Source organism: Paroedura picta, chromosome 14 (genome assembly GCF_049243985.1).
Source record: "Paroedura picta isolate Pp20150507F chromosome 14, Ppicta_v3.0, whole genome shotgun sequence".
NCBI classification, from domain to species: domain Eukaryota; kingdom Metazoa; phylum Chordata; class Lepidosauria; order Squamata; family Gekkonidae; genus Paroedura; species Paroedura picta.
The window spans coordinates 19,480,846-19,507,140 of NC_135382.1; the positions used below are offsets into that span (position 1 = coordinate 19,480,846).

Consider the following 26,295-nt stretch of genomic DNA (forward strand, 5'->3'; position numbering starts at 1 on the left):
CCCCATTGAAGCCACGCGGCGGCTGCTGGGCCCGGGGAAGCTGCCGGGCGAGTCCAGCCGTGCGCGCCCCCTCCCTGCCTGCCTGCCTGGCGGCGCCCCGTGCAAAGCGCGATCCGGGCGGCAGACGAGGAGCGGGAGGAGGGGCGACCGAGGCAGCAGCCCCCCTTCCTCCCTCCCTCCCTCCCTCCTCCCTGCCTCCCTCCCTCCCTGCCTGCTTTGCTCCATCGCTGGCTGGCTGGCAGGCGGGCGGGCGGGCAGAGGCAGGCAGCGCGGACCCCGAGCGCCCTTCGCCAGCCAGGCCCTCGCTCGCCATCCCCGGGGCCGCCGGGCGCCGCGAGGCGGTAAGTAACCCGAGGGGGGCCTCGACGGGCTGCGAGCCGCGCCTCGACGCCGCTTCTCCCCGACTCTCTCTCGCTGCGCGCCGGGCCTGGGCGCCTCCTCTCCCCCCCCCCCGGCCCACCCCCCCTCTCTCTCACCCCCCCCCCCCCCGATGGCGTTGCCCGGCCAACCGACGGGCTTGTGGAGCGCCTGGCTGGCATTTGTCAGCCGCCTCCCGTCCCCGCCCGCCGCCTGCGCTGGAGCCATGCCCGCCCAGCCGCAGTGAACAGGCTGCCTCGGGAGCCTCCGCCAGCCCTCCAGCCAGCCAGCCAGCCAGCCAGCCACGCATCCAGCTCGCCGGCGCGCTTCGCCTCTCGCTCCTGCCCGCGGGGGGATTGGGCATCCAGGCGCGCCATGAAGGTCTGGGGACATAAGATCGAATTGCTGACAGGTAACCTCCCCCCTCCTCCGAGGAGCCGGGGGCTGGGGGGGGGGCGGGGGGGGAGTGGCCGCCACGCCTGAATGTCGAGATCGGGGGCGCCCAGGCTGCCCCGGGGTGGCAGTGCCCTCCCTGCCAAGCCCCTGGCCAAAGACTTGGCCTAAGGGGTGGGGTGGGGGGCGCAGAACTGCAGGGGAGATGGGGGAGGGCTCCCCAAGAGTGCCAGGGTCCCTTCCCTTCCCTTCCCTTCCCTTCCCTTCCCTTCCCTTCCCTTCCCTTCCCTTCCCTTCCCTTCCCTTCCCTTCCCTCACTTGAGAGCTTTGGGGGACAGAAGCCCCCCAGCCAGCCAGCCACAGGAGAAGCCTGTGCCAGCCCTGCTCTTTTGTGCCTGCCATCCTGGGCTTGGCTGCCTCCTCCCACCGGGGAGAACTCTCTGTTCTGCTCCTGCAGGGAGAGCCATGACTCAGAAGGAGACCACCTACTTGAACAGTAGGCTTACCCAGTGAGAGGGGGCGCGGCTGGGGCCGAGAGGGATCCAGATGGGCCCTTGGCTTCCTTTGCCAGCTCTGGCTGGCTCTCTCTCGCGGCTGCTCACCCTTCCTTCCTCCCCCTTTATTTGTGGCGATCTGAAAGGAGGGAGACAGCCAAGTCCCCATGACCTTTGCAATGTGCATTTCCCCCTCGCTTTGGGATTTTTAGGGAGAACGAAAACAGCCTGGTTTCCACAAGCAGCACTGCAGTGATTATTTGCCACATTGGGGGAGGGGGCGGGGCAGAAGGGGAGACTTGGAATGAGGAGTCAGCGTTCATGGGGTTTCCAGATCAGACTGCAGTGCCACACTGTTGCCCTTGATAAGAGAGACCCTGGGAAAAGGGTCCCTTAAGGGATGCATTTTCAGATTCTCATTTTCAGAAATTGTTAAGGTGGCAAATGGTGGGAGACTGCTGGGAAACCTCCTGGGTTCCAACCGACAGCCTTTTCTGCAAAGATGATGTTAGGAAACCTTCTTTCCCCTGCTGTAGAATCCTTTGTAGCCCCCCACCCCCACCCCAAGGAGACCGAAATGCCTGACAGATGAGACTTAAGAATAGACCAAGGTGATAATTTTGCTGGAGCAGCAAAATTGACATAAGGGAATGCATGACCAGGGACAACGTTAGCTTCTCATAATATTTCTCCAAGTCCAGGCAGAAGGGCCAGAGCTTTTTTCTAAGTACAAGGAAGGAGTCAAAAGGCATTTCATTGCTAAAAGGATCTCCTTTTGAGATGCGATGCAATGACAGTGGGTCCTAGGCAGAGTCACTCTTTTAACAGATCACTGAGATCAGGGGCCTTGGCTTGGGATGACGGTCCAGGGATGACCAAGAGGTCACAATTCATCTGCTTGTTGTTGCTTTTTTTCACTCCTGCCCTGCATGAGTTCAACACAGGGCCTGGGACAATCTAAACTGGATGGTGTGAAAATCAGGTTTGGAATATTGTTATTTTATCCTTAAGGACACACTATGGCTTGAATATCCTCTCCTTTTTGGTTATCAGAAAAAGCCAGGAAGTGGTAGGTTGGGCCTTTCGGCATGGTGAAGGGATCAAAGGGGCAGGTTGCAGCATGGTGGGGTCATGGCTTTGCATGGGGTAGGTCCCAGGTGCAGTCCCTGGCATCTCTGGTTAAAAGGATCAGGTGCAGGGGATATGGAAGACCCTGGAGAGCTGCTGCTGGTCAGAGGAGAAAGGACTGGACCCAGGGTCTGACTCACTGGAAGGCAGTCTCATGCATTCAGTGTGAGCATCACATTCTTCCATAGGACGAATTCCGCTCTTGTTTTCTCGTGGTGTACGCCCTCTTTCTTTCCCTCTGTGAGATTTGTTCCAGAGCGCACACTAAGAAGAAGAAAAAAGCAATGTCTAAATCGGTGAAATGCCAAACCCAAGGGACAGGCATTGGCTACACAGAGATGTATGAAAGACAGAAGGTTTATTCAGTAGACTATGCAGGCAAGCAGCAGTTCCTTTGCGTAATTGGAGGAACCCAGCAGGTGCGCTAAACCTTCACCTCCCAGATTTGGCACCTCCTGGGCTGCTTGCTCTGCAACAGAAGTGGCGGGGGGTAGCTCTGGGCATTTGGACTGAGGCTCATGAAGAAGGCATTTTGGAGAGCTCAAAGACGTTTCTACAGTGGGGCAATATGTCTAGGGATAGATGTACATGTCTGGGCAATATGTCTGGGAAAGAAAGTACATCTGAGAAAGATGTACTGGGTTCTTCTCTGTAATCCCCAGATCACATATGCTGTTGTTCAGCCAGATATTCTCCATTTTAAGGTAATTTTTCATTTGCATTGTAAAACATTGACATCTGATCTCTGTATGCACAGGAAGCTACTTTATAGAGGACCCTCAGGGGTGGCCAAACTGTGGCTCTCCAGATGTCCGTGGACTACAATTACCCTGAACCTCTACCTACACCCCTTACTCTAGCCTAAGGGGTAGTCAGACTGCGGTCCTCCAGATGTCCATGGACTACAATTCCCATGAGCCCCTGCCAGCAAATGCTGGCAGGGGCTCATGGGAATTGTAGTCCATAGACATCTGGAGGACCACAGTTTGACTACCCCTGGTGACTGAAAGAGGCTGTCCACCAGGATTCTTTATCTCCCCCAGTAACAGACTCTTTGACTGGTGGTGTCAGAAATTGAACCTGGGACCTTCTGTCTGCAAGGCAAGTGCTCTGACGCTTGGCCGTGTCTTCAAGGATGCATTTTTAGCTGGGATAGACGTCAGCCTGGTGAGCTCTAGGTTTTAATTAGATGCAAGGAAGGAATGATCCTGTAGGACCATGCCCTTGGAACATGGCTCTCTGGGCGTGGCGCTGAGCATTATATGCAGACAGAAGGCATGCAGGTTGTGCTAAATGGGCTACCTGCCCTTACGCTTGTTCTTTATCGGGACTTACATTTTGCAGTTTGCCCACATGCAGTTTGTCTGCTCAGCTCTGCCTGGCCATTTATTCTTATGACCGCTTGGCATTTTCAGTCTGTATGCTAGAGAGGGTTTTTTTTTTTTGCATCTGCTTGCATTCCTCCCTTGCTGCCTTGCCTATCCCAGTGTATCCACAGCAGCCGGCACTCGGCAGCTTACCACCCCCAAATGCTGAGCGTGGCTTTAAAAATATCCTGCTGTTCAGTCCTTCCTTAACACTTGACAGGGGACTATAGCAACGTCCCCATTTGAGAGCAAAGTTAAAACAGTGCTAGACTTCCCAACAAGAAGAAGAAGAAGAAGAAGAGTTGGTTCTTATATGCCGCTTTTCCCTACCCGAAGGAGGCTCAAAGCGGCTTACAGTCGCCTTCCCATTCCTCTCCCCACAACAGACACCCTGTGGGGTGGGTGAGGCTGAGAGAGCGCTGATATCACTGCCCGGTCAGAACAGTTTTATCAGTGCCGTGGCGAGCCCAAGGTCACCCAGCTGGCAGCATGTGGGGGAGCGCAGAATTGAACCTGGCATGCCAGATTACAAGTCCGCACTCCTAACCACTACACCAAACTGGCTACACCTAACCACTACACCAAACTGGAGGAGGCCCGGAATTTGTACAGGACAAGCTCCTCGGTTTGAATCATTGCATAGAGGAGAGAATGCAGGTAGAGACAGCTTCTCCTTGCCAAGGCAAAAGCTATAACCAATATATAACCGATAAGCTATAACCGAGTGATGTGAGAAAGGCAGACACCCCTGCTGAACTGAGACACCCTTAGGCCTGCTTGCTGGGCATCAGGTGTGGCATGAACCTGATAAAGTCAAGGTCAAGACATCTCCGTGTCCCATACAGCTGAGAAATGTCCCCAATTGTCTTTTAGATGGCCATGGTCTGAGAGTTGCCTTCCGGGACACAGGACACCTGGTTTGGCACTCTTCTTCATTGGCAGCCCCAGAAATCCTTGGGGTTGTGCCTGGTGCCCTGAAGCTTCACTCACAAGCCCTGTCAGTCAGGCCCATGTGTCCAGGATGCGAAGACATTTCAAGGCAGGCTTGAATACACATCCAGGGAGTCTCAAACTAGCTCTTTCCTGCTACCCATAGGAGGGGCAGGAGGGATTTGGATGACTAGCAGTCCCTCCCTGCTGTCCCACGAAGTCTTTGAGATACGACAAGTTCTTGAGGGCTAGAGTCTTGATTTTTTAAAAAATAGGAAAGGTTGGGGATTGGGCAATGCTGAAATCAGAGGTCTAGACAAATATCTTTACACGTAGCCATCAAACACCCACCGTGCTCTTGCAGGCTGCGAGTGACAGCTGAGAACACTGCCAGTTCCTGATTTGTGTGGCTTTGTGTCTAGACCTGCTTTCTGCTGGTCAGGAGAAACTCTCCCTCTCCCTGTTGGATGTGCAAGAAGCTTGCTGTTACTTGGCTGAGGCTTCCCAATGCAGCAAAGCTGAGCATGCCTCCCGGTAGCTTGATTCATTTTGTTTCCCCTCGCTATTGCAACACGCAGGACCCCTGGAGAGAGATGCAGCATTCTGGGGCCTAGGGAAGCAGCTGGCTGCCAGGAACCTCTGGGCCACAACCCCCCCCCCCACCCGCCCGCCCCCGCCCTTGAGAGCAAGTGTCATCTGCCGACACACCTGTCTGTGCATCCTTGTAGGAGACGGTCCTGGGGCTCAGCTGTGCCCCCGGGGATGGTGGTTGCTTGGCACCAGAGTCTCTGGGTAATGATGATGTCTTAACTCAGTGAGTGGGGCCAGCATTGTCTCAGGGCAAAAGGCATCCTGCTTGACGGTGTCAGTTGCGTGGCCGGTGCCAGAGGCCCTCAGGCTTGCCTTTTGCTTTCCTGTGATTTTGCCTGATGAATCCTTCTGTATTTGGGGCAGGGGAGCTTGAAGGTAGCTGGCAGGGGTTGAAGGGAGTATGTATTGCTCATATCTATTTGAAAAACCAGGAGCCTTGAGGCGGAGCATCTCTTCCAGTTGCAGTGCCGGAAACCCCTGCATGTTGCTGTCTTTTCGGGTGAGACCTTCCTTCCCAAGCAATTGGACTTCTTCCCGGTCTGGCTGCAGAGAGGCAGAAAACAGCTCCCTTCATTCTGCCTGAGGCCTGAAACCCATTTATAAGAGAGGCTGTGCCCCCCCCCTCCCAATCTCAGAAAAACACTATGGCCAGAAAAAAAAATTCCATCCAGATGGCAGGCTAGATCATGTGACTGTCTGTCTCCGGCTGGCAACTTTTGCATCTGGCTCTAGTGGCACGGACAGCGGACGGCATGTTACCCATTGTCCTTCATTCGCAGAGACACCTTCAAGATCCCCTGGGAGAGTCACGGGGACGGAATACAGAGCGGAAGGCCCCTGTGATGCCTAACTTCAGCCCTTCCCACTCGGAAGGGCAGCGGCTTTTGAGGTTGGCAGCTCTGCTCTGAGACCAAGAAGGAGCCTTTTCCCAGAACGGTCCATGCTAATGGCCCCTCCATTGGTCATGTGGTTGTCAGTTTTGGTTTCTATTTGACAACCAAGTCTTGATGTTCCTGGGAGCAGCCTAAAATGCATCTCTCATAAGGAGCAGGCAGAAAGGTAAACTGGTGCTCAGGCTGCATTAGGGCACAGAAAATTAAAAGTTGTTCCCTTGTTTAAAAAGTTCCCTGTGCAAAGAAGGGTAGTGTGTTTGAGTGCAGGCTTGGCTACATAATAAATTATGTGTGTGCATGCACACATGCAGGAAGGATTTGGTAGATTCCAATGAATAGCTGTGTTGGTCTGAAGTAGTACAACAAAATTAGAATCCAATGGCACCTTTTAGAACAACAAAGATTTGAGTGTTCTTTCTCAGGTATCCCAAGGCCTTGGACTGTCTTCTGTCTGAGAGTTATTTCTGTCCTTTTGCCATCAGGGATCGATCCTGGCCTGGCTCCCCTTCCCCTGTCCCTCTCCTTCTCTCTCTGCTGTCTGTCCAGAATGACTCACTGATTGATTTTATTTAAATATACAGCATAACACCAGGTACTATAGAATAATACAACAAATACAGGCTAAACGCATATTAATGCAGGACCTATATATTATTGATAAAATATGTTATAACATGTAGTATAAGAACATTTTAAAACAGAACCAGAATTTCTGTTTGGTTGATAATTTCATTTATTTGCTTCCATCCAAAGTGACTTTCAGCTTGGAGTTCCTGCATTTCCACAGTCCTTTTGGTCCTGATCATTGTATGTTTGTGTCCGTGCGGGGGGGGGGGGCGCTGTGTGTACTGAGTGGAGGAGAAACATGAAGCAACCCCATTTTAGGAGACACTTTTCTCTGCTTGCCGAGAGCCTCCACAGAGCACAGCCTTCTGAAACCACTTGTAAGCAGAGTCCTTGTTCAGTTTGCACCTGGCCCTGATCTAAGAGTATCAGGTGTCCTTCCAACTTGGTCCAGGTTGCCAGCTTGCTTCCTCTGTTGTGTGGTGCGTTGGGATTCTTTCTGAAACGGCTTAGATATGCCAGGCATCAGACACTCTTTTTTAAAAGAAGGACCCTGTGCCAAAAGATCTGCACCAGCTGCTACCTGTCTGTTTCTAGGCATAATTCAGAATGGTGATTCTTCCCTATAAATGGCTTGGGGCCAAGCAACTGAAGGTCAGGTAGCTGAAGATTGGCACCTCCCATATTGACCCTCTAAGCCAGGGGTAGTCCAACTATGGCCCTCCAGATGTCCATGGACTACAATTCCCATGAGCCCCTGCCAGCAAATTTGGACTACCCCTGCACTAAGCCAAGGGTGGGCAAACTGTGGCTCTCCAGATATCCATGGACTACAATTCCCATGAGTTCCTGCCATCACCCCTGCTCTAAGCTTTTCCACACAAGCCCTGCTCTCTGTGCCCTGGCCTGAGGAGGTGGGGCAGGTGACAACCAGACACAGGGCTTTTTTGAGTGGTGGCATCTCCCCTGCAGAACACCCTTCCTCTTGAGGCACTAGGTCAAAATATTTATTTTAGACTCAAGCTTTTCCCCATGGGATTAGGTCTTCTTTTAGATCTTTTTACAGTCTGCTTCTAACCTGAGGACTGTTTTATGAGTTTTTTTCAGGATGTGAACTGGGCAATCCTAAGGATGCTTTCCTGGGAGCAAGCCCCATGGAGTAGGATTATAAGTAGACATTTCAGAATGTTGCTATTTTAAAAAATATTCTGGATGTGTTTTTTTTCCCTCCAAATAATGATTTTGCACTGCATTGTGGTTTGGTGACGTCCTATGTGAGCCACGTTGAATAGAGAGGCCCTTCCCTTTTCTGAAGAAATAAATCCCCCTTGATGCTTCCTGGCAAGGCTGTGGCATCTCCTGAGGGCAGCACATTTCTCCCTGGCTGAACAGCTCGTTCCGTGGCATGCAGGACTGTGCTGATGCACGTCTTCCTGGTTCCTTTCCGGTGCAGGACTTCTGCTGCAGGAAGTGACCACCATGGCTGGGATGCATGAGATGCGATTCACGGAGGAGAAGCCGCTGCTTCGGGGGCAGGATGCAGAGCTGGTGAGTCCTTTTCATTTATCAAGGGGTGTGTGTGTCCAAATTGGATCTGGGGATGTGGGCTCTTTTCTCTTTGGAAAAAAATGCGCCTTGGCCAAAGCCAACTGGGTTGTAAACTGGCTGGTATCTGAGAGGCACGTGGGAAAAGAAGAGGAACAACTTTGGGCTCTGTCCAGATCTGCCACCAGAAGAATCTTGTCTGATTCTTTTGGGACTAGTGTAGCATAATGGTTAGAGCAGGGGTGGTCAAACTACAGCCCTCCAGATGTCCATGGACTACAATTCCCATGAGCCCCTGCCAGCAAATGCATTTGCTGGCAGGGGCTCATGGGAATTGTAGTCCATGGACATCTTGAGGGCCGCAGTTTGACTACACCTGGGTTAGTGTGTTAGAGGAACATCTGGAAGGCTCAGATTCAAAGCCCCAGCCTGCCACAGATGCCAGCTGGGTAACCATGGCCCAGTCATACAACCTCACCTTTACTTGCCTTGCAGGGCTCTTGTGCAGATAAAAAAGAGACAAGGGGATTGTTATAAACTGCCTTGGTTTCCATTGGGGAGCATAGTAAGGTATAAATAAAATTTTGGAACGGTGTTCAAAGACAAAAGACGTGTGACTGGGATAATGGCCAGAAAGGTCAATACAGCAGTATTTAATTTCAAAACAAAAAAAAATCTCAATGAGAGCCAGCATGGTGTAGTGGCTAAGTGTGGCAGCTTCTAATCTGGTGAACCGGGTTTCAGTCCCTGCTCCTCCCCATGCAGCCATCTGGGTGACCTTGGGCTCGTCACAGCCCTGATAGTGCTGTTCTCCCAGAGCAGTCCTGTCAGGGCTCTCTCAGCCTCACCTCCCTCACAGAATGTCTGTTGTGGGGAGAGGAAAGGAAGGCAATTGTAAGCTGCTTTGAGAACCCTTCGGGTAGAGCAAAGTGGGGTATAAAAGCCATCTCTTTCTCTTAAAAATAAAAACGAATGTGTGAAAGGAGTCAAAAGAGAGAAGAAAGTTTTGTCAGATCTCTTTCCCCCAATTTGGATATCCTTTAAAATCTCTGTAACAGAGGGCCGGATAAAATACATGCCATGTATTCCAAAGTAAGTAACAGATGCTAACAAGTTTATGTAGCTGAACCAAGGAGGGTGGGCAATGCAGGGAGGTGTCTTGTCAAAGTGGACGTCTTGCCCAAGGGAATAACAGGTCACTGCCCCCCCCCCAAAGCATGTGAACAGTAAGGTGAGCAAAGGAGGCATCTGAAGAACAAATTGTCAGAGGTGTAGAAATTAGAACAAGGGAGCGGTTTACATACCTCGGAAGCAAGAAATCAGCCACAGGCTGAAGGATCTCAAGGTGACATGGGGGAGAGAAAGAATCCTGGCAGAGGATGGGCTGAGAATCAGCAGGGGAGGGAAGCCGGCCCTTTGCAACACATTTTTACTGAAGATGTCACCTTGCGCCTGAGAAATACTTCCCTGATGGCCTCAATCAATGAGAGAATTAATGGGAAGCAGCAATCCATGAGCCCCAGCCGATTTTGCTGGATGCAGGGAATGTTCTTTTCTCCAGAGGCATGTGTGCGCTCACCCGCACACCATTCAAGCAGAAAGGAGAAGGACAGCGCTACGACAGAGGAGGGCCAGAAGTCCCAGGGGTGGGTGACCTCGATATACAAATACCCACCAGCCCCACAACATGCTCCCTTGACATTCTAGGCCGGCTTTTGCCAGCGCTCCCTTCCCGTCACCTTCTTGTGTCATTCCCCTTTGTATGCGTGACTATGGAAGGTCACACTGAGTGAGACTCTGCATGCCTCTGAAGCAGTGGGCCATGGCTCACCAAAAGCTTCTGCTGCCACAAAAAAACAATGAGCTAATCTTGAAGAAGAGTTGTTTTTATACCCTGCAAGGTCTCTCGCTAGGAGCACGGAGGCCGCAGCATTGCCCTGCTACTGCTTTTCCTGGCGGCGGACTTTCAAAGGTCTTCTGCCTCTGAACGTGGAAGAGTGTTAAGATCAAGCAACCCAAATCTGCTCAGGGTCCCTGTCCCCAAAGAGGTAAAACTGGCCTCGACCAGGCCCAGGGGTTTCTCGGCTTCTGGTGAGATCAGCACCCTGCAGGACTTTAAGCTGTTCCAGAGGCCCTGCAAGACGGAGCTCTTCTGCCAGGCCTACAGTTGAGGCCAGGCAATAACACCGAAAAGATGCCCGAGAACCCATTGTCATATTGTGAACAGCTGCAAGCCAGCAGTGCTGGGAGCGGCGGTATAAAAGTATAATGAATAAATAATATAATAATAAATTATCAAGAGAATTAAAAAATGTTTAAAAATGATTTAATACTTAAACTTACATAGGATTGTTTTTAAACCTGTTGTTACCTGCCCCGAGCTGAACAGGGAAGGGCAGAATACAAATTAAAATGTATTATTATTATTATTATTATTATTATTATTATTATTATTATTATTATTATTATTATTATTACGCTTTTCATTCCTCTGCTATGGCTAACTGCCATGAATTCGTCCATTTGTCTCTCTCCTTTAAAAGGTAGTGGCCGTCAGTGTTTCACACAGCCGTGAGCTCCACAAGTTGTTGTGTAAAGAAGTATTTCTTTTTGTATGTCCTGAATCTAATGCTGATCAGGTTTTACTGAGTACATCCAAGTTCTGGTATTTCGGAATGAAATCTGTCTGTCCACATCCTGCAGGCCGTGCATGATTGTATAAGCGGCTGCAGTGTCTCCCTTCTGTTCTCTTTCCTTGAAACCCCAAAGCCCCAGTTCTTTAGCTTTTCCTCATGGGGAAAGCACTGCCCTCCCCCACTCATTTCGGTTGCTCCTCTGCAATATCTCTTTGGAGACGTGACCAGAACTGGTTTTTCAAACACAGACATACCGCAGAGCTCTTACAAGGGCATTTACAATAAAGCCGGTTTTGTTCTAAATCCCTTGCTTAATAATCCCTAGGACAGAATCTGACATTTCCCCAGGATTCCATTTTGGTCTATCACTGCCAGTTGCTCCCTGATCAGGCATATATAACCTTAAGTTCTACCACAATGTGCATCACTGTATTCTTTGGCCACATTGAAGTGGATTTGCCAGTCATCCGGTTAGCAGAGAACTGATAATTTGCTTGAGTACCTTAGTGTTATCCTGGATAGCTTAGATTAGCCTGCTCTTGTTCTTCTTGGAAGCTAAGCAGGGCTGACTCTGATTAGTAATTGGATGGGAGACCTCCAAGAAAGCCCAGAGGTTGTGAGGCAGAGGCAGGCAAGGGAAAGCCACCTTGAATGTCTCTTGCCTTGAACATCTTACAGTGTTGCCATAGAGCCACAGCTGTGACTGGACAGTCCTTTCCTCCACTAACGGAGTGTCATTAGTAAACATGTCCATTTTACTCCTCTCCACAAAGGTGTTTTCCCCAGGGCTGCTTCTTTTGAGCCCTTCTGAATTAAGATACAAAAAGCCAGTCTCCGTGGGGACTTATCCCATCCAGGCGACTACCAGAAAGCTTGACTCTAACACACAAAACTAAAAGAAAATCGGAGCCATCTTTACTCAGCCTTCCAAATTGTATTACGATTGCCTAATGGTCTTTTAGATTTATTAATTATTTTTTTTGAAAGAGGCATGGCTGTTAATGTAGAAGCTGAGAAAGCCTTTGGTCTTCAGAATGGGTTTGCAAAGCACTCTGCAAAGGGAAATATTCTCAACGACAGTGCACAGATGGTCTCTTGCTCTTTGCTCCCCTCCCTCTCTCTCTGTCTTGGTTGGGCTTAAGGGGGAACTGTACCTTTTCTTTTCCCTTTTCAAAGTGCAGCCATTGGACCTGCAGTTGAAATGAAAACGCTGGTGAGGCACAGGAGACATTTCCCCCCCTTGCTGGAGAATACAAATGATTACCTGTATTTTTTCACTTGCAGAGTTAAAAACCACCAGGGAGGTGTTGCTTTTCAGCAAAAGGAGAGCTCCTTCCAGTTGTAGCCTTCTCAACTGTATATTCAATTTTGTTTTAAAAGGTCCTAATGCAAAATTGCAGAGCCACATGGGTTCATATCTCTATGCAAAGCTCATAGGGTGACCTTGGACAGACATTGGGCTGGTTCCAGACTAAATTTTCCACTGATGGGAAAACACTTCTGTCAGCAGAAAAGAACTTTCCTCTCCCCCCCACCTCCCCGCTGGTTACAGCCCATTGATCTCACCAAAATGTTGCTCTTGGGGGAAAGAGGACCCTTGGAAAGAGCCCGAGAGGCAAACTGGGGGCTTTCAACAGGAAGGTGGAATTGGCGGAACTCACATTTCCCCTTCCATTAGCGGAAGGTTTTGTCTTGATCTATCTCAGTATCTGCTATCCAAAATTATCTGGCAGGGTTGTTCAAAGGGTTGTTCAAATCTGTACCACCTGAGTTCCTTGTTTTATCTGGCCGCAGTGCTGTATTAAATAAATTTGAATTTGAAATTGAAAGGGTGGGCTGAAAATTCCTTCAGAAACGATAGTCTGTTATGGAGAAGAAAAGGCAGACACGATCACCGAGCAGGGTTAGAAGTTGAGGAGCACCAGAACCCGCTGAGAAATAACCATTTTCTTTCATGTGGTGTTATCTTCTTCCAGGAGCATTCAGATGCTTTCCTGTCTGCTGTGGACACGGATTGGAAGGTAGGCTGCCACTTGCCTTTGATGCCTTTGTGTCCCAGGAACCCTTGTGTACATTTTATTGACTTCATTTATACCCGCTTTTCTCCCCAGCAGGAACCCAAAGCCGCTTACGTCACTGTCCTCGCCACCATTTCCTCCTCGCACAACAACCCTATGAGGTAGATTAGGCTCAGGATGTGTGACTGGCCCAAGGTCACCCATGGCAAAGTGGAGATTTGAACCTGGGTCCAACTACTATACCAGTAGATCAGTATACCAGATGACAGGGACTGTCGCGCTCAGGGGAAAAGCTGGCTTAGAGGCCCAGATATGACAATTGGTGAAAGACTATGTTTGACTAAGAGAGAAACCTTTAAGAGGTGGAGCATCTGGCAGCCATAGTAGGAGTGTAGCATTTCAGGCTGAGCATTTTTAGCACCCACTGCTCATCTGCAGGTAGTGCTATTTCTGGCTTCTGCACATTAGGTTGCCAGAGAGCTGGTTCCAGTTGAGCTATCCAAGACTATCTTTGGGCATTATGACGTTTCTTAGGTGGCCTTCCATTTCAGTCTCCTATTACAGGGCTGTGTGTTTTACAGCCCAGATGCTGCATGTGATGCATCCCCCCTCCCAAACAGCAGTCCTTGTCTCACAAAGCTGCAGTATATTGAATCAGAGCATCGGTCCATGAAGGCCAGTTTTCTTGACTCAGACTGACCGTGGTTATCCTCGGCCTCAGGCTGAGGTCTTTGACGGCACCTACTACTTGATGCTTTTACCTGGAGGTGCTGGAATTGAACCTGGGACCTTCTGCATGCCAAGCAGATGATCTACCACTGAGCCATGGTGCCTTACAGTCACAATTTATGGAGCTTTCTTATTCTGAACCAGATCTTTGGCCCATCAAAATCAGTCTGGTTTTCTCTGGCAGGCAGTGGCTAGGGGCTTGGTATGGGACTTGAGACCTTTTGCATGTGAAGCAAATGCTCTACCACCACTGCATGGCCCTTTTAAAAGGAGATGCTGGGGATTGGACCTGTGACCTTCTGCATGGAAAGCAGAGGCTCTTCCCCCGATCCATGACCCATCCTGACGCAGCAGTCATGGCTGGACTCTATGCCCTGGATGGGCTGTAGGTCTGAGAAGGAGCCAATCAGTTCTGAATTGTCTGGAAAGCTGGGTCCCAATGACACAGTGCCATGAGAGATGGGTGGCAATTCGTTGGCAAGCTGCCCAGGGGTACAGACGCCTGCGATATTTCTCTTTTGTTTTGACTTGCTGTGTCACAGGCAATGTACATCCAGCATGATGCACACATACCGTGGGCATATCTAGGCACTGCTCTTTTCTTCATAGGGCCAGCTTTCTCAACCAGGGTTTTGTGAAACCCTGGGTTTTTGGGTTTTTTACAGCCCTGGAAGGGTTTCCTGAATGGGTGGCTGTTCCTGGGGCCGGCAGAAGGCCCTCGCCCGCACGGACGCCTGCCTGCTTTGCACCTCCCGATTGATCCCTCCACTTGTCAGTCTGGGGCCAGGGGCCAATCGTTGCCCACCCCCATCCCGGACAGCTCCCACCCCACCACCCCTTACTGTTTTATTTATACCGCTCTGCCGAGTGGTTACAGATAACAATTACCAAGGGTTTTAGAAGAAAATCCTTTAAAATCCTCCCCGCTGCATAGTGAGGAAAATAGTTTAATGTTATGTCTGATTGTAACAAAACCATTTTGCCACATTTTTAATTTTTATTTTTCTGTTTGTCATCCACCTTCCTCACCGAGACTCAGCATGGATTACACAACATGAGTCAGCACAGTAAATAAGACAAGCCATCTAACAAGCAATGTATTGGGACTAGAATTAAAGATACATGAAACAAGCATAGAATATGAAATATGATTCAGAATGGCGGCAGAATTACCTGACAACCTGTCTACTGCATCCATGGTGGCTTGCTTGGCACTGCTTATATGAAATGGGCTGAAATCCCATTTGTAACTCCCAGGGCTGGCTTGGAGTGAATTTACAATCCCCCCTCTTCAATTCAGAGGTAATCCAGGGTAAACAGTCTTTTGTGGGAACAGAATTCAACAGCAATATTTATGTCGTATTTTGTTTGGCGACAGACTTGTGTAGTCTCTGCTATGCCCAAATTGCTATTAGAAATAGCATTATTGATTCCTTAGAGTTTTATCTCACTCTTCCCTTCAGGAAACCTCCGGTAATGTATGAAGTTTACTACTCTGGCAGGCCATGAATGTTGAATGGCTGTTCCTTTTTCAGCACCAAGGACAGAGGGCCATGGGCTCTCACAGGACAGTGGAACAAAGTCTACAAAGCTTCTTTGCTTTTCCTGCCCCAAATTAATGCTGCTTCTCCAGGTCTGACCTAGGAGACTCCACTTTTATTGTGTCACAAGCTGTACAGTTTGGTTTCTAGATACATCTGTGAAACCCTTGAGGTCTCATTGTGAGCACACGGTTTCTTGCAGGACCCTAATGGTATTAATTAAGCCTGTCCATCAGAAACTACAGTGCTGACAATTTGAAGCCATTGGTAGTCCTTTTGTAACTCAGTGTAATGGGAATCTGATAAACTCTCTGTTGCTTCCAGATTATATCCTTTCATCATGTGTTAATGTTGGGATTGACTTTAGTGAAGAATTTCATTGTTGAGAAAGTAAAATCTTCTTTGTCTCTCATTTAATGTGTAAGGGAACTAGCAGAAATCTCTCCTGCTAGCATAATTGAGTAAAATTAAATTACATGCATCGTGTGTGAGAACCAGGGTGCTGATATTGACCTTGGGACTAGCATACTTTAAGGACAGCCTAGAAGAAGAGTTAGATTCTATACTTCACTTTTCAGTACCCAAAGGAGTTTCAGAGAAGCCTGCCTTCCCTTCCTCACCTCACAACAGACCCCGCTGTGAAGTAGGTGAGGCTGAGAGAGCTCTGACAGAACTGCTGTGAAATAATAGCTCTAACAGAACTGTGACTAGCTGAAAGTCAATCAGCTGGCCGTATGTGGAGGAGTGGGGCATCAAACCCGGTTCTTCATATTAGAGGCTGCCACTCTGCTCCAATATGAATCTACTCACCCATTCAGGTCATCTTCAGAGGACTTTCTTTTCATGCCCTCCCCATCTGAGAGCACACAGGTGGCATTCCAAGGAAGGGACTTCTCGGTTGTGGCTCTGAAACTTTGGAAGTCTCTCCCAGGGGAGATTCATCTCTCTCTTTCCCTCTGTTGTTGTCTTCTGTTAGCAAGTAAAGAATTCTTTGATTTTCTATGACATTCCCATACTGATTCTTATCAGCCCTTCTCCCTGTTTGTGTTTAAATTATTTTCAGTACACACACACACAAACACACACACAAACACATTTGTATTTTAAATGCTTTTAACATTTGACATGTTTTAATGCACTTTGGAAAGGGAAGGAGAGGAAAGGGAAGGCGACTGTAAGCTGCTTTGAGCCTCTTTCGGGTAGAGAAAAGTGGCATATAAGATAAGGTGACCAGATTGTCCCACTTTTGAAGGGACATCTGGGGGTACCTGGCAAATTGTACTTATGCTGAAATTTTAAATATATATATTACAATACTATTTTTTGCGTTCTATGCGTTCTATGAAACGTTTTGTTGCTCCATATAGACCCAATTTTTAATCAAGAACCCCCCCGGTCAATGGTGTCCCGCTTTACCAATGTTAAAATCTGGTCACCTTAATATAAGAACCAACTCATCTTCTTCTTCAACAACAAATAAAATGGAAACCTGTGCGGTGTAGTTGTTGGTGTGCCGGGCCAGAAGTGGGAAGGCCTGAATTCATATCTTCACTTGGTCATGACACTCCCTGGGAAGAACCTGGGCCAGTCTATCTTTTAGCACCTAACCAACCTCACAGGTGGTTATGAGGAAGAAAAAGAGGGGAGGCAAAAGTTGTGTGCAGTTTTAGGCTTCTTGGAGGTAAGGTGGGAATGAAATGACATTAATTAATTATGCCACTTGCAATACCTTTATCATGCCAAGTGCACCTAAGATTTCACCAGCCTTGGGACAAATAAAGCATAAGATACTTTATGGCTGTTGAATTCTGTTCCCCCAAAAGCGATATTTCCTGATTATGCCCAAGACCAAAAAATGTATTTTTAAAAATCTGTAATTCTCATAGTGAAATGTGTGTCTAATTCAGGCGCTGCATTTTGTAATGAAGGTGCCGTAGATTACAGCATGACTTTGGGATGTTGTGCAGCTATAGGTTTGGGGGTGTTATATAAAGCCCTGACAGCTGATGACTGAGAATCAGGCTCATTTAAATACAGAATTGAGGTTATTGCTTTTATCAAAGCCAGGGCTGCTTCCTCTTGCCCAGTCAATTAAGATAATTTTCAGAAGTTGTATTCAATGTTCCCTTATTGCCTGCAGTTTGGCAGGTCAAAATAGATATCGGTCTTCTCAGCGATGGGATGCTGTTCTTGGAATGCTCTCCTTGTGGTATTTTCTGAAATATTTAGACTCCTCCTTTCTCCTTCTACCCAGCCCTCTATTTGAACATAGTCTGTTGACTCCCCTCCATACACCTGATGCTGGTTTTATTGAAATACTGCCCTATATGTTTTACCCTCTTTTTTTTTTTGCATGTCTGTGTGTGTGTGGGTTTTTTTGTGAGTTACTGATTCTTGCATCATTTTTGTTGTTTTCCTAGATTTTTTTCTCCCGGATGATAATTTTATTTAGCTAATTTTATTTTATTTATTTATAATCAGATTTATAACCCACTTTGGTTCCTTTTACTGTGTTTATCATCTCTTCATCACTCCCCATCTGAAATCTCCCCCATCTCTTCATGCGTTGGTCTTCCTTTCCATCCTGTTTTTCCTCCTTTTGGCTCTCTCCTCTGGTCTGTTTCCTTTTTCTCTTCCTCCCTGCAATTTGCAGAGCCTTCTTCCCCATAGTCATCCATCAGGCAAGGGGGAAAGGGAGAACGCTGCCAAAGAGCTTGGTGTCCAATTTCTTAAATGCAGGAGAAGCATCTCGTTGCCAGTTTGCTAGCTCTAAGACAACAGAGCCCCAATGATATTCTGCGGTTCAGCAGGCGTGGGCAGATCCAGGCCCTCTGATCTTAAGGAGATCACTTGGCTCTCTGCCCCACCTCCAAACAACTCCCAGGCTCACCTGGCATTGCACTGGTACAGTGGTGCTTTTAGGCAAGCAATGGGCTTTAGATTCTTTGGCATGGAAGCCCATCTGGTTGTCCTGAGGACATGCCTGTTGCATGGTCTAAGTGGCTCAGAGGTTAAATGAGGCGCCGTGATTGATCCTGAACTGAACTGGGGGGTACCTGGCTTAATAGCAGTACATGTGAAAGGGACTTAAGAGTTCCAGAGGACAATAAGTTGAATACGAGCCAACAGCTAAGAAGGCTAATGTGATATTAGGCTGCATTGCTAGGAGCATCGAATTGACAGCAAGGGAAGTTGCAATATTTATTATTAATTTTTATATTTCTAGGCTTGGGGCGGCTAACAACAGTTTAAAATTCCATACAAAAATATAAGCATTTACATTTAAAACCAATTCAGTTAAAATAACTGACTAGGAACATGCTCCATCGCTGAGACTTGGGGGCAGATGGATCGGACTTAACCACCCAGGCTTAGGATGGTGGGGGTGGAGAGGGCAGGGGGAGCTCAGAGGGCAAAGACCTAGCCTTGGCCTCTATTCCACATTGGTTAGATCTCATTTTGGAACATGGTGTCCAGTTCTGGGCACTGCAGTTCAAAAAGGATATTGGCAAGTTGGAATATATTCAAAGAAGGGTGACTAGGATGGTTTTAGAAGGAGATTGGATGAGCACCTGTCAGGAGTGTGTGTGTTTTAAATCCTCAAGAAGGTGTGAGGCTGGACTGGATGACTTTCTGTGGTCTCTTCCAGCTCTGTGTGATTCTGATTCTGGGTCATAACCCTGAATCACAGAGTGGAGATGGTTTTGTTCTGGAGAAAAAAGTGAAATTAAGATGATGGACTGATGCGTACGTTACTTTCTTTACCAAAAGTCCCCAAGCTGGTTGATTCTGTGAGCCCTCTTGGAATTTTGAGAGGAGGAAGTTGGCACCACCACAAAATGGCTGCCACTAGGGCAGTGACAAAATGGCTGCCACAGTGATGCTTCCTGACCCTTTCTGAAGCAGTGGAACAAAGCCAGGACTGGCTATTTGCTGTGTCGAAGAAGCAAATGGGCAACCGGGAAACCCATGGGCAGGCAGCATCATACACATGGGCACCATGTTGAGCATCACTACTTTATAGCAACAGACTCCCAACTGAATAGCTCTGGAGTGATGGTCCTTGAGGGGGTTTCAGCATGGGCAGCTGATGAAGGGGAAAACAGGGTACCACAACCTCTCTGGCCTCAAAATAATTTGTGACCTTCTTTCCTTTCCCTCCCTTTACTTGGCTCACCATTCTTGACTGTCTCACCCTGTCACACTTCGTAGGAAAAGTCTGGCACCAGCTTCTAATGAGTTTTCTGCCTCATTTTGAACAGCCCCATTTTGATCTCTCTTGTCAGAGAGATCAAACCTTTGTTTTCATAGCGTTTTCCATTTGCTCACACTGAGCTTCCTCGCAAAAAGGCCATACTTAACCTGGCTTATCCTGAGCAGATCTCAGCAGCTGTGCAGGGTGGTCATAGTTAGTACAGTGATGGGAGACCAACCATGAACAACCACCTCTGCACCTCTGCACCTCTCTTGGCTGAAATGCCTCAGGATTGGGGCCACCATCAGTTGGTTGGGACTCTACTACGTTCCTCAGTTTTCTGCTACTTCTAGTGGCACCTTTAAGACCAACAATGTTTTATTCTGGGGATAATCTTTCTTACTCTTTCAGATGTGTTTCGTCACATTGAGTGTGGTAAAGGAAAAGAAAAAGAAGGGTTTACACCAGCCACAAAAAGCAAGACAAAATTAAAGTAATGGTAGTGTCACCATGATATATGATTAGAAGGAAGGAGAATAGGTAGATCAGCTCTTCCTACTTGTTGCCTGTAGGTGGTTTAGGAAAAGCAGGCAATAGGAAGGACAGAAAGAAGGAAAGGAGGGAGGGAGGAGGCTGTGGGCCAGCCATTCTCCATTGTTACTTCTTCCCAACCCATTTCCTGACAGGGCAGTTGTAGGGTTTGACTCTGACATGCATGCCATGGCTGTGACTTGTTTGGAAGACAGGAGGACATAGGGGCTGTGGCTTAGAGGAAAAGGCAGTATTTTGCCTGTAGAAAGTCCCAGGTTCAATCTCTGGCATCTCCAATTTTTAACAAAAAGATCAGGCAGCAGAGAGCTACCACCAATACAGGTAGACAGTGCTAACTTTGATGGACTGATTGTCGGATGCAGTATAAGACAGCTTCACGTTTTCGCCAAGCCTTGAGCAGGCCACCTCCCCTCCAGTATAGCATTTATTTATTATTGCTTTAAAATTCATTTTTATACTACACATCCTCCAGGGAGTTCAGGGTAGCAGACATTCAGTACTCCTGTGCTGATTTGCCCTCACTATATCCTTGTGTGGGAGGTTAGGCAAATCCTTGAGAGTGATCTTCCTTCCTTCCTTCCTTCCTTCCTTCCTTCCTTCCTTCCTTCCTTCCTTCCTTCCTTCCTTCCTTCCTTCCTTCCTTCCTTCCTTCCTTCCTCCCTCCCTCCCTCCCTCCCTCCCTCCCTCCCTCCCTCCCTCCCTGCCTGCCTGCCTGCCTGCCTGCCTGCCTGCCTGCCTGCCTGCCTGCCTGCCTGCCTGCCTGCCTGCCTGCCTGCCAGCCAGCCAGCCAGCCAGCCAGCCAGCCAGCCACTGACTCCAAGGTCACCATGTGAGCTTCAGACCTGAGTGGGTAGTTGACTCTGGGTCTCCAGTCCTAGTCCAAGGGCAAGCAACTCTTTTTGGGAGTGGGGGGGATGCTGGGAGGGGAAAATGCCATTTCTACCAATGCAGATGTTGATGTGGCAAACAAAATGGCAGGGGGGAGGCATGGGTTGACCTTGGCCAGATACACTTGGAGCAAGCTAAGCTCCCTCTCTGTGGTCTGCCTTGGGTTCTGCAGGTGCTGGCAGGGCTAGGATGATGATGAGGGAGCCAGAAATGGAGAACATCTATGCCTGGTGCCTTCTCTTGTGCCCCGTAGCTCCAGTAGCGCTGCCAGGGCCTTGGTTGTAGGGCAGAGATCTGGGCTTCGGGGCCAAGCAAAATGGTCTGGGGTGCCAGGGCCAGCAAGAATTCGGAAGATAGCCTGGCCTCTGACCCTCCATTATGCTGGCTCAGGATATGTCCAGTCTTGTATCAAAGGTCAATGGTATAAGATGTAACCTCTGGGACACACTCTGTACAGAACGGTGACCAAGCAGACCTCGTCACTGGGAACTTGTTTGATCTGTGAGTCCCTTTGAGCTGAGAGGGACAGCCCTGTAACACCCCTGTCCTTTGGATAGTGTGTTTAAAGATTCCCCCGCTTTTCTGGAAAATGGGAGAGCATGACTTCTCAGTAGCATGTCTTACCCCAAGGCTCTTTGCCTTCCTACCCTGCTTCTCCTGGAGGGGGTGGATACCCCCCCTACAGCTGAGTGGGGAATCTCCTGGAGGAATCCTTCTGTTTTTGTAGAGATCCACGTGGCTGGAGCCCAGTGAGTTTTCTCCTTTCCACCTGGCATGAGAATTTAAAAAAAAAAATGGAGACTGAGTGGGCTTCTCTTTTGTTTTCTGTCTTGAAGCTGGTGGATTCATGACTAATCCCCCTGCAGCCTCCCTTCCCTTCCCTTCCCCTCCCGCCCTCCTTCCCTTCCTGGAAGTGGCGAGGCGGCGGCAAGGGAGGGGTTAAGCCAGGGGCTGGGCTCCTTTATAAAGGGCAGCGGAGAGAAGCCAGCCCATTGCAGAGCTGTGCACATCTCCCCGCCAGACTCCAGGAAGCTGCTGCTGCTGCTGCACTTTCCGCCAGAGGAGTCTGCTTGGGAACAGAGCTCTCCCACACACACACCAAAATGCCGGAATGCTGGGATGGGGTAGGTATACAGCGGGTGCTGCTGCATACCCATTGCTCATTGGGATGGCCCGTTGCTAAGTAGCACAGGGGTGCCATGGAGAGCGCCCGGGCTGCTGCTTCGGCAGGGGGCTGAAATGAAGGACAGGGAGGGGAAATTGGGGCATGCAAGCCCAGGGCCTGTCACGGTCACCCCTGTTGGATAGCCCAGGGAATTGGGAGCCAGTTGGGGTCACTTTGCACATGCTCCAGGGCGCTCGCTGATTTCTTTGCATGTTTTTTCCGGGCTGTTTCCCAGTTGTGCAAAGGCTACGGAGCTGAGCGTGACTTGGATAAAGCTGCCTCTATGTTTCTGTCAGCAAATCTTGGATGGGGGGGGGGGGGCAGACAGGGAAGTGAGGGGGGACGTGCCATTCCTCTGGAGCGGAGGGAAGCCGTGGCAATTTTTTGCACTGCGGTGGCAGCCAGGGTTGTGGCAGAGGAGTCTGGCTTCTGCAGGGAGCTCAGGAGTGGGAACTGCTGCAGGTTCACGTTGTTCCTGGCGGTTGCCATTGTGAGGGACGCCCCTTTGCCCCGTCAAGGACACGTGTGGTTTTCTATGTGTCTCCTTCACTGCATGGCCAGCCTCGCGTACAGGACACCTGCTTTCCCACTTGAGGGCCTCGCTTTCTGCGGCAGCCGTCCTTGCCCAGGAACAGGAGAGCACCGTAGGAGCCGCAGAGAAGGCTGGTGTGTCTGCTGATCAGGCGTCCTTCTCTCCGGGCTGGCGGAAGGAGGCACAGGCACCGACAGGCGGCTTTGCTTCTGGCCTGCAGCAGGGAAGCCTCGCAGCTGAGTGTGCATGCCTGGCCATTGCCAAGGTCGCCTGGATCCCTCCTGGGCTCTGCCCTGCCCTGCCCAAGTGCTGCTGTCTGGCCTTCTGCAAAGCCTGCCCTTGGCTGCGCCCACACTGTCAGACTTGTGTGTGCGTGTCTCACTCCCAGCCTTCTTCTTGCAGTTGGGATGGGAACCGTGTTGCGGCCTTCCCTGGGATGCCGGGCCAAGGCTGGGGCAGGTGCTCCCTTTACAGAGCATCCCTCATGGATGATGAGTGTGCAGGTCTCATCCTGGTTATCCCCCTCTTTAACGGGGTAGGGAGATGTTGGAAGAGTGCGGCAAAAGGCAGATCTTCATATGGAAGGTGAATTCATACTGCCGGCGACCTGAGTAGCCCACTGTCCCAGGGAAGTTTGCCCACCCTGCTTTTTTGTATGGAGAAGTGAGACAGATCCCTGTTAGCAGTTGTGTGTGTGTGGGGGGGGGAGGGGGCTGGTATTGGGGGGTCCTGAAGAGGGTGCTTGCATAATGTCCCAGATGCCGCTCTTCTACCTCCAAGGGCGCTGGGTTGTGAGGAATCCATTTGGTCTGATCTGGGTCTCCCCTCCTCCTTCTTTCTAGACCCAGGTCACCTGAAAGGGAAACAGAGGGGTTTGGGTCGAACTAGACAGCCCCTTGCTACTCCTTTGGCTTTTTTGGGTCTGCCACTCCAGTCTGTGTCAGCATCTCATTTGAACTCCCAGGAGAGGGTGCTTTTGCCAGGCCTTTGGCTGGAGGCCAAACGGAACATGGGATTCTTGGAGAACGACATTGTTTCGAGTATGAAAAGACAAGGATGGGGGAAAACTGGGCTACACCAGTGGAGAGGGAGATGGCAGGTGACAGGCGACCATCAGATCATATTCAAAATGGCTAAAAACGGTAGTTTGATAAAACATTGGAAAGAATGCTTCAGATTTAGATGTAGGGCTCCTGGGTAGCCAAGAATATCTGCAATTTTTCATGAGGTTTTTTTGATTTGGGGCCAGTGCTTTTATCTGACGTACTGTATTATATTTTACATTTCATCTGATGTTATCTCTGATGGTCTTGGCCCATAAAATAAAACCTAATCATACAAAGCAGCTACGTATGCAGGCTTCATCAGGGAGATCTATAAAAAAAAACTTTGCATTAAATGCATTAAATGCAAAGAATAGAAGGACCTGATGTTTGTGAAAAGCACGGCAGATGGGTAGGCAGGGATTGATATTCAATGGTTCCTTTTTAAATTTCTTTCTTCTGGCTGCTGTTCTGCAACTGGTTTTGCATTTGGCTCCTGCCTGGGCCGTCCTTCCTTGTAAGAGGAGGAGGCAAAACTGTTTTCTGTTGAGTCAATCAATCAATATTTATTTACGGTCATTCAGACCAAAATTAAAATACAAGCAATTAAAAACTAAGACAATTTAAAAAGAGAAAAAACAGTAATAGTACTATAAAATTTTTAAAAGATCTGACAATATAAAAACTTTAAGATGTTACATTCAATATTTAAAACCTAGTTTAAGTTGCCAGTGACAATTGGCTCTTTGTACTTTTGAAATTGGATCAGAGAGAAATTTTCTGATCCACATACATCGTACGCAATTTCATGGCATCAGTGCAAAATTTAGCTGTGCGGAGAGTTATTTGCCTGTCTTCGTCTTGAAGCAGCACCTTGACTTTTTCTGTTGAGTCAGCCCATTATCTGCTTGGTCATCATCAGTTGTTGGGGAGAACGGGAGACTTTTGAGATTGAACTGAAGGTGTCCTATGATAAAAGGAAGAATTCTTACCCCCCCCCCCCAAGTATGGGTGTACACAAAGGGGAGGCTGAACTAGTGGCTGGCAGAAGGGGTTTCAGTGTGCCTTCAATCGCTGTTTGCCAAATCTGTACCCCTAACTCTGTATCTGAATCCTTGCTTCCAAAATGAGAAGGGGAGGGGTATAATCTTCCTGGTCCAGGTAAGTCTCACTACAAAAGGCACTTAGTGTATGGAGGAATATGGACGGGAGTCATATGATGCAGTCATGTGCCAGGAAGAGGTCAGAGTTGTGCCTTTCCTGGAGATGAGGACAGGAAACACAAGCCAAGCGGAGGAGGTGGGGCAAGGAGATGTTAGCCTAAAGAACAAGGGAACTTCTCCACTCCTGCATGATCTCTCCTGGCTGTCCTGCTGTTTATCTGAGTGTGTGTACATGGAATGGCAGGAGGCCACGCTCTGCGCAAACACACTAGCAGCAAGGCCTTCCAAAATGTAGGCCCCGCAGGTAGTTTCAAAGATTGCTAGGCAGTAGGTAGGTAGGTAGCTAGAGAGTTCCAAAGAAATCAAGTTTAGGAGGAGATACTGTTCTCAGGAGAATGGGAAAATGATATTATCAGCATACAAAGGCAGTGGTGATCTGGTTCCACTAAATGTAAAACTAGAGAAGAAACCGAACCTGGATGTCATCTTATTTCTTCACAAATAACTCAAACTTAAATATGCCCCATTAATTTCGCATCATTTTATTCTTCATTTTTATTATTATTTTAATAAATAATAATATATATAATAATAACATTAGTATTATTATTTTATTATTATTTTCTGACACTTCCTGTGTCCTCTCTCACAACCACGCTGTGAGACAGATGGTTTTGCCCAAAATAAACAGATTGGGAGAAAAGGATCTGTCCAAGGTCCTGGAGAACTTTATGTCAGAGATGTGTGTGTGGGGGGGAATGTATTGCCCTTGAGTTCAAGTTCAAAACTCTGCTTTCTGAACCGTTGCAAGTGAGTCTGGTAACCTGCTTCACTCATGCTGTGGAAATGTGCGACGGAGACACACGAATGAATGGCACTTGCTCCTGAATTCTCACACAAAGACAAGTTGCACATCACCTCCACAGGATATGCTCAAGGTGTATCCACACTGCAAGCACGTTCTTCTTCCATAGGTCAACGGTGCAAATGAAATCATGGAAGAAAGTGTTCCAGTCCCCTGGGAGGATTCTTGTACATGGATCCTTTCCTCTCCCAAGAGCTGTGGCCTTGGGTACGCTTCCCGTTTCTGTCTTGGCCAGACCTTGTGTGGTGTAGTGGTTAGAGTATCAGACTAACACCTGGGACACCCAAGTTCAAATCACCCAGGTAAGATGGCAGGGTGACCTTGGGCCTCTCACATACTCTCAGCCTAATCTGTCCCACTGGGTTGCTGTGAAGATAAAACAGGAGGAGAGGAGAATGTCATAAACCCCTGGAAAGAAAGGCAGGATAGAAATTAAGTGAAATAAATACATTCATGCTTCGAGGGTCATGCTCACAGCTTTGCAATTTCTCTGTCTTTCTTCCAGGAGCATGATATTGAGACCCCGTATGGGCTGCTGCATGTGGTCATTCGAGGGTCTCCAAAGGGAAACCGCCCGGCCCTTCTGACTTACCACGATGTGGGACTCAACCGTGAGTATAACGTTGTACTTCAAGCTTGAGAGGATGGTGTTGGCTTGCCGCTAGCCTAATGGGATGTTCTCTGTTGTGACAACCTGAGTTGTTTC

At 48.8% G+C, this 26,295-nt stretch overlaps 1 protein-coding gene across 8 annotated transcripts in view; it reads left to right on the plus strand.

Annotated features, from left to right (window-relative positions):
- Nucleotides 1–208: 208 nt before the first annotated feature.
- The window catches only part of NDRG4 (NDRG family member 4), a 47,584-nt gene continuing 21,497 nt past the window's right edge, over nt 209–26,295 (plus strand). For 2 of the 8 annotated variants that reach the window (XM_077309795.1, XM_077309796.1), the window contains exons 1-4: nt 565–769; nt 8,171–8,265; nt 12,875–12,919; nt 26,095–26,200. In XM_077309795.1, coding sequence (XP_077165910.1) covers nt 733–769; nt 8,171–8,265; nt 12,875–12,919; nt 26,095–26,200 — 283 coding nt within the window. In that variant the 5' untranslated portion in view covers nt 565–732. Of the gene's footprint in view, nt 342–562; nt 770–8,170; nt 8,266–12,874; nt 12,920–21,800; nt 21,946–26,094; nt 26,201–26,295 lie in introns of those variants that run through there. The other 6 variants (XM_077309801.1, XM_077309802.1, XM_077309799.1 and 3 more) reach the window with 5 other exon arrangements.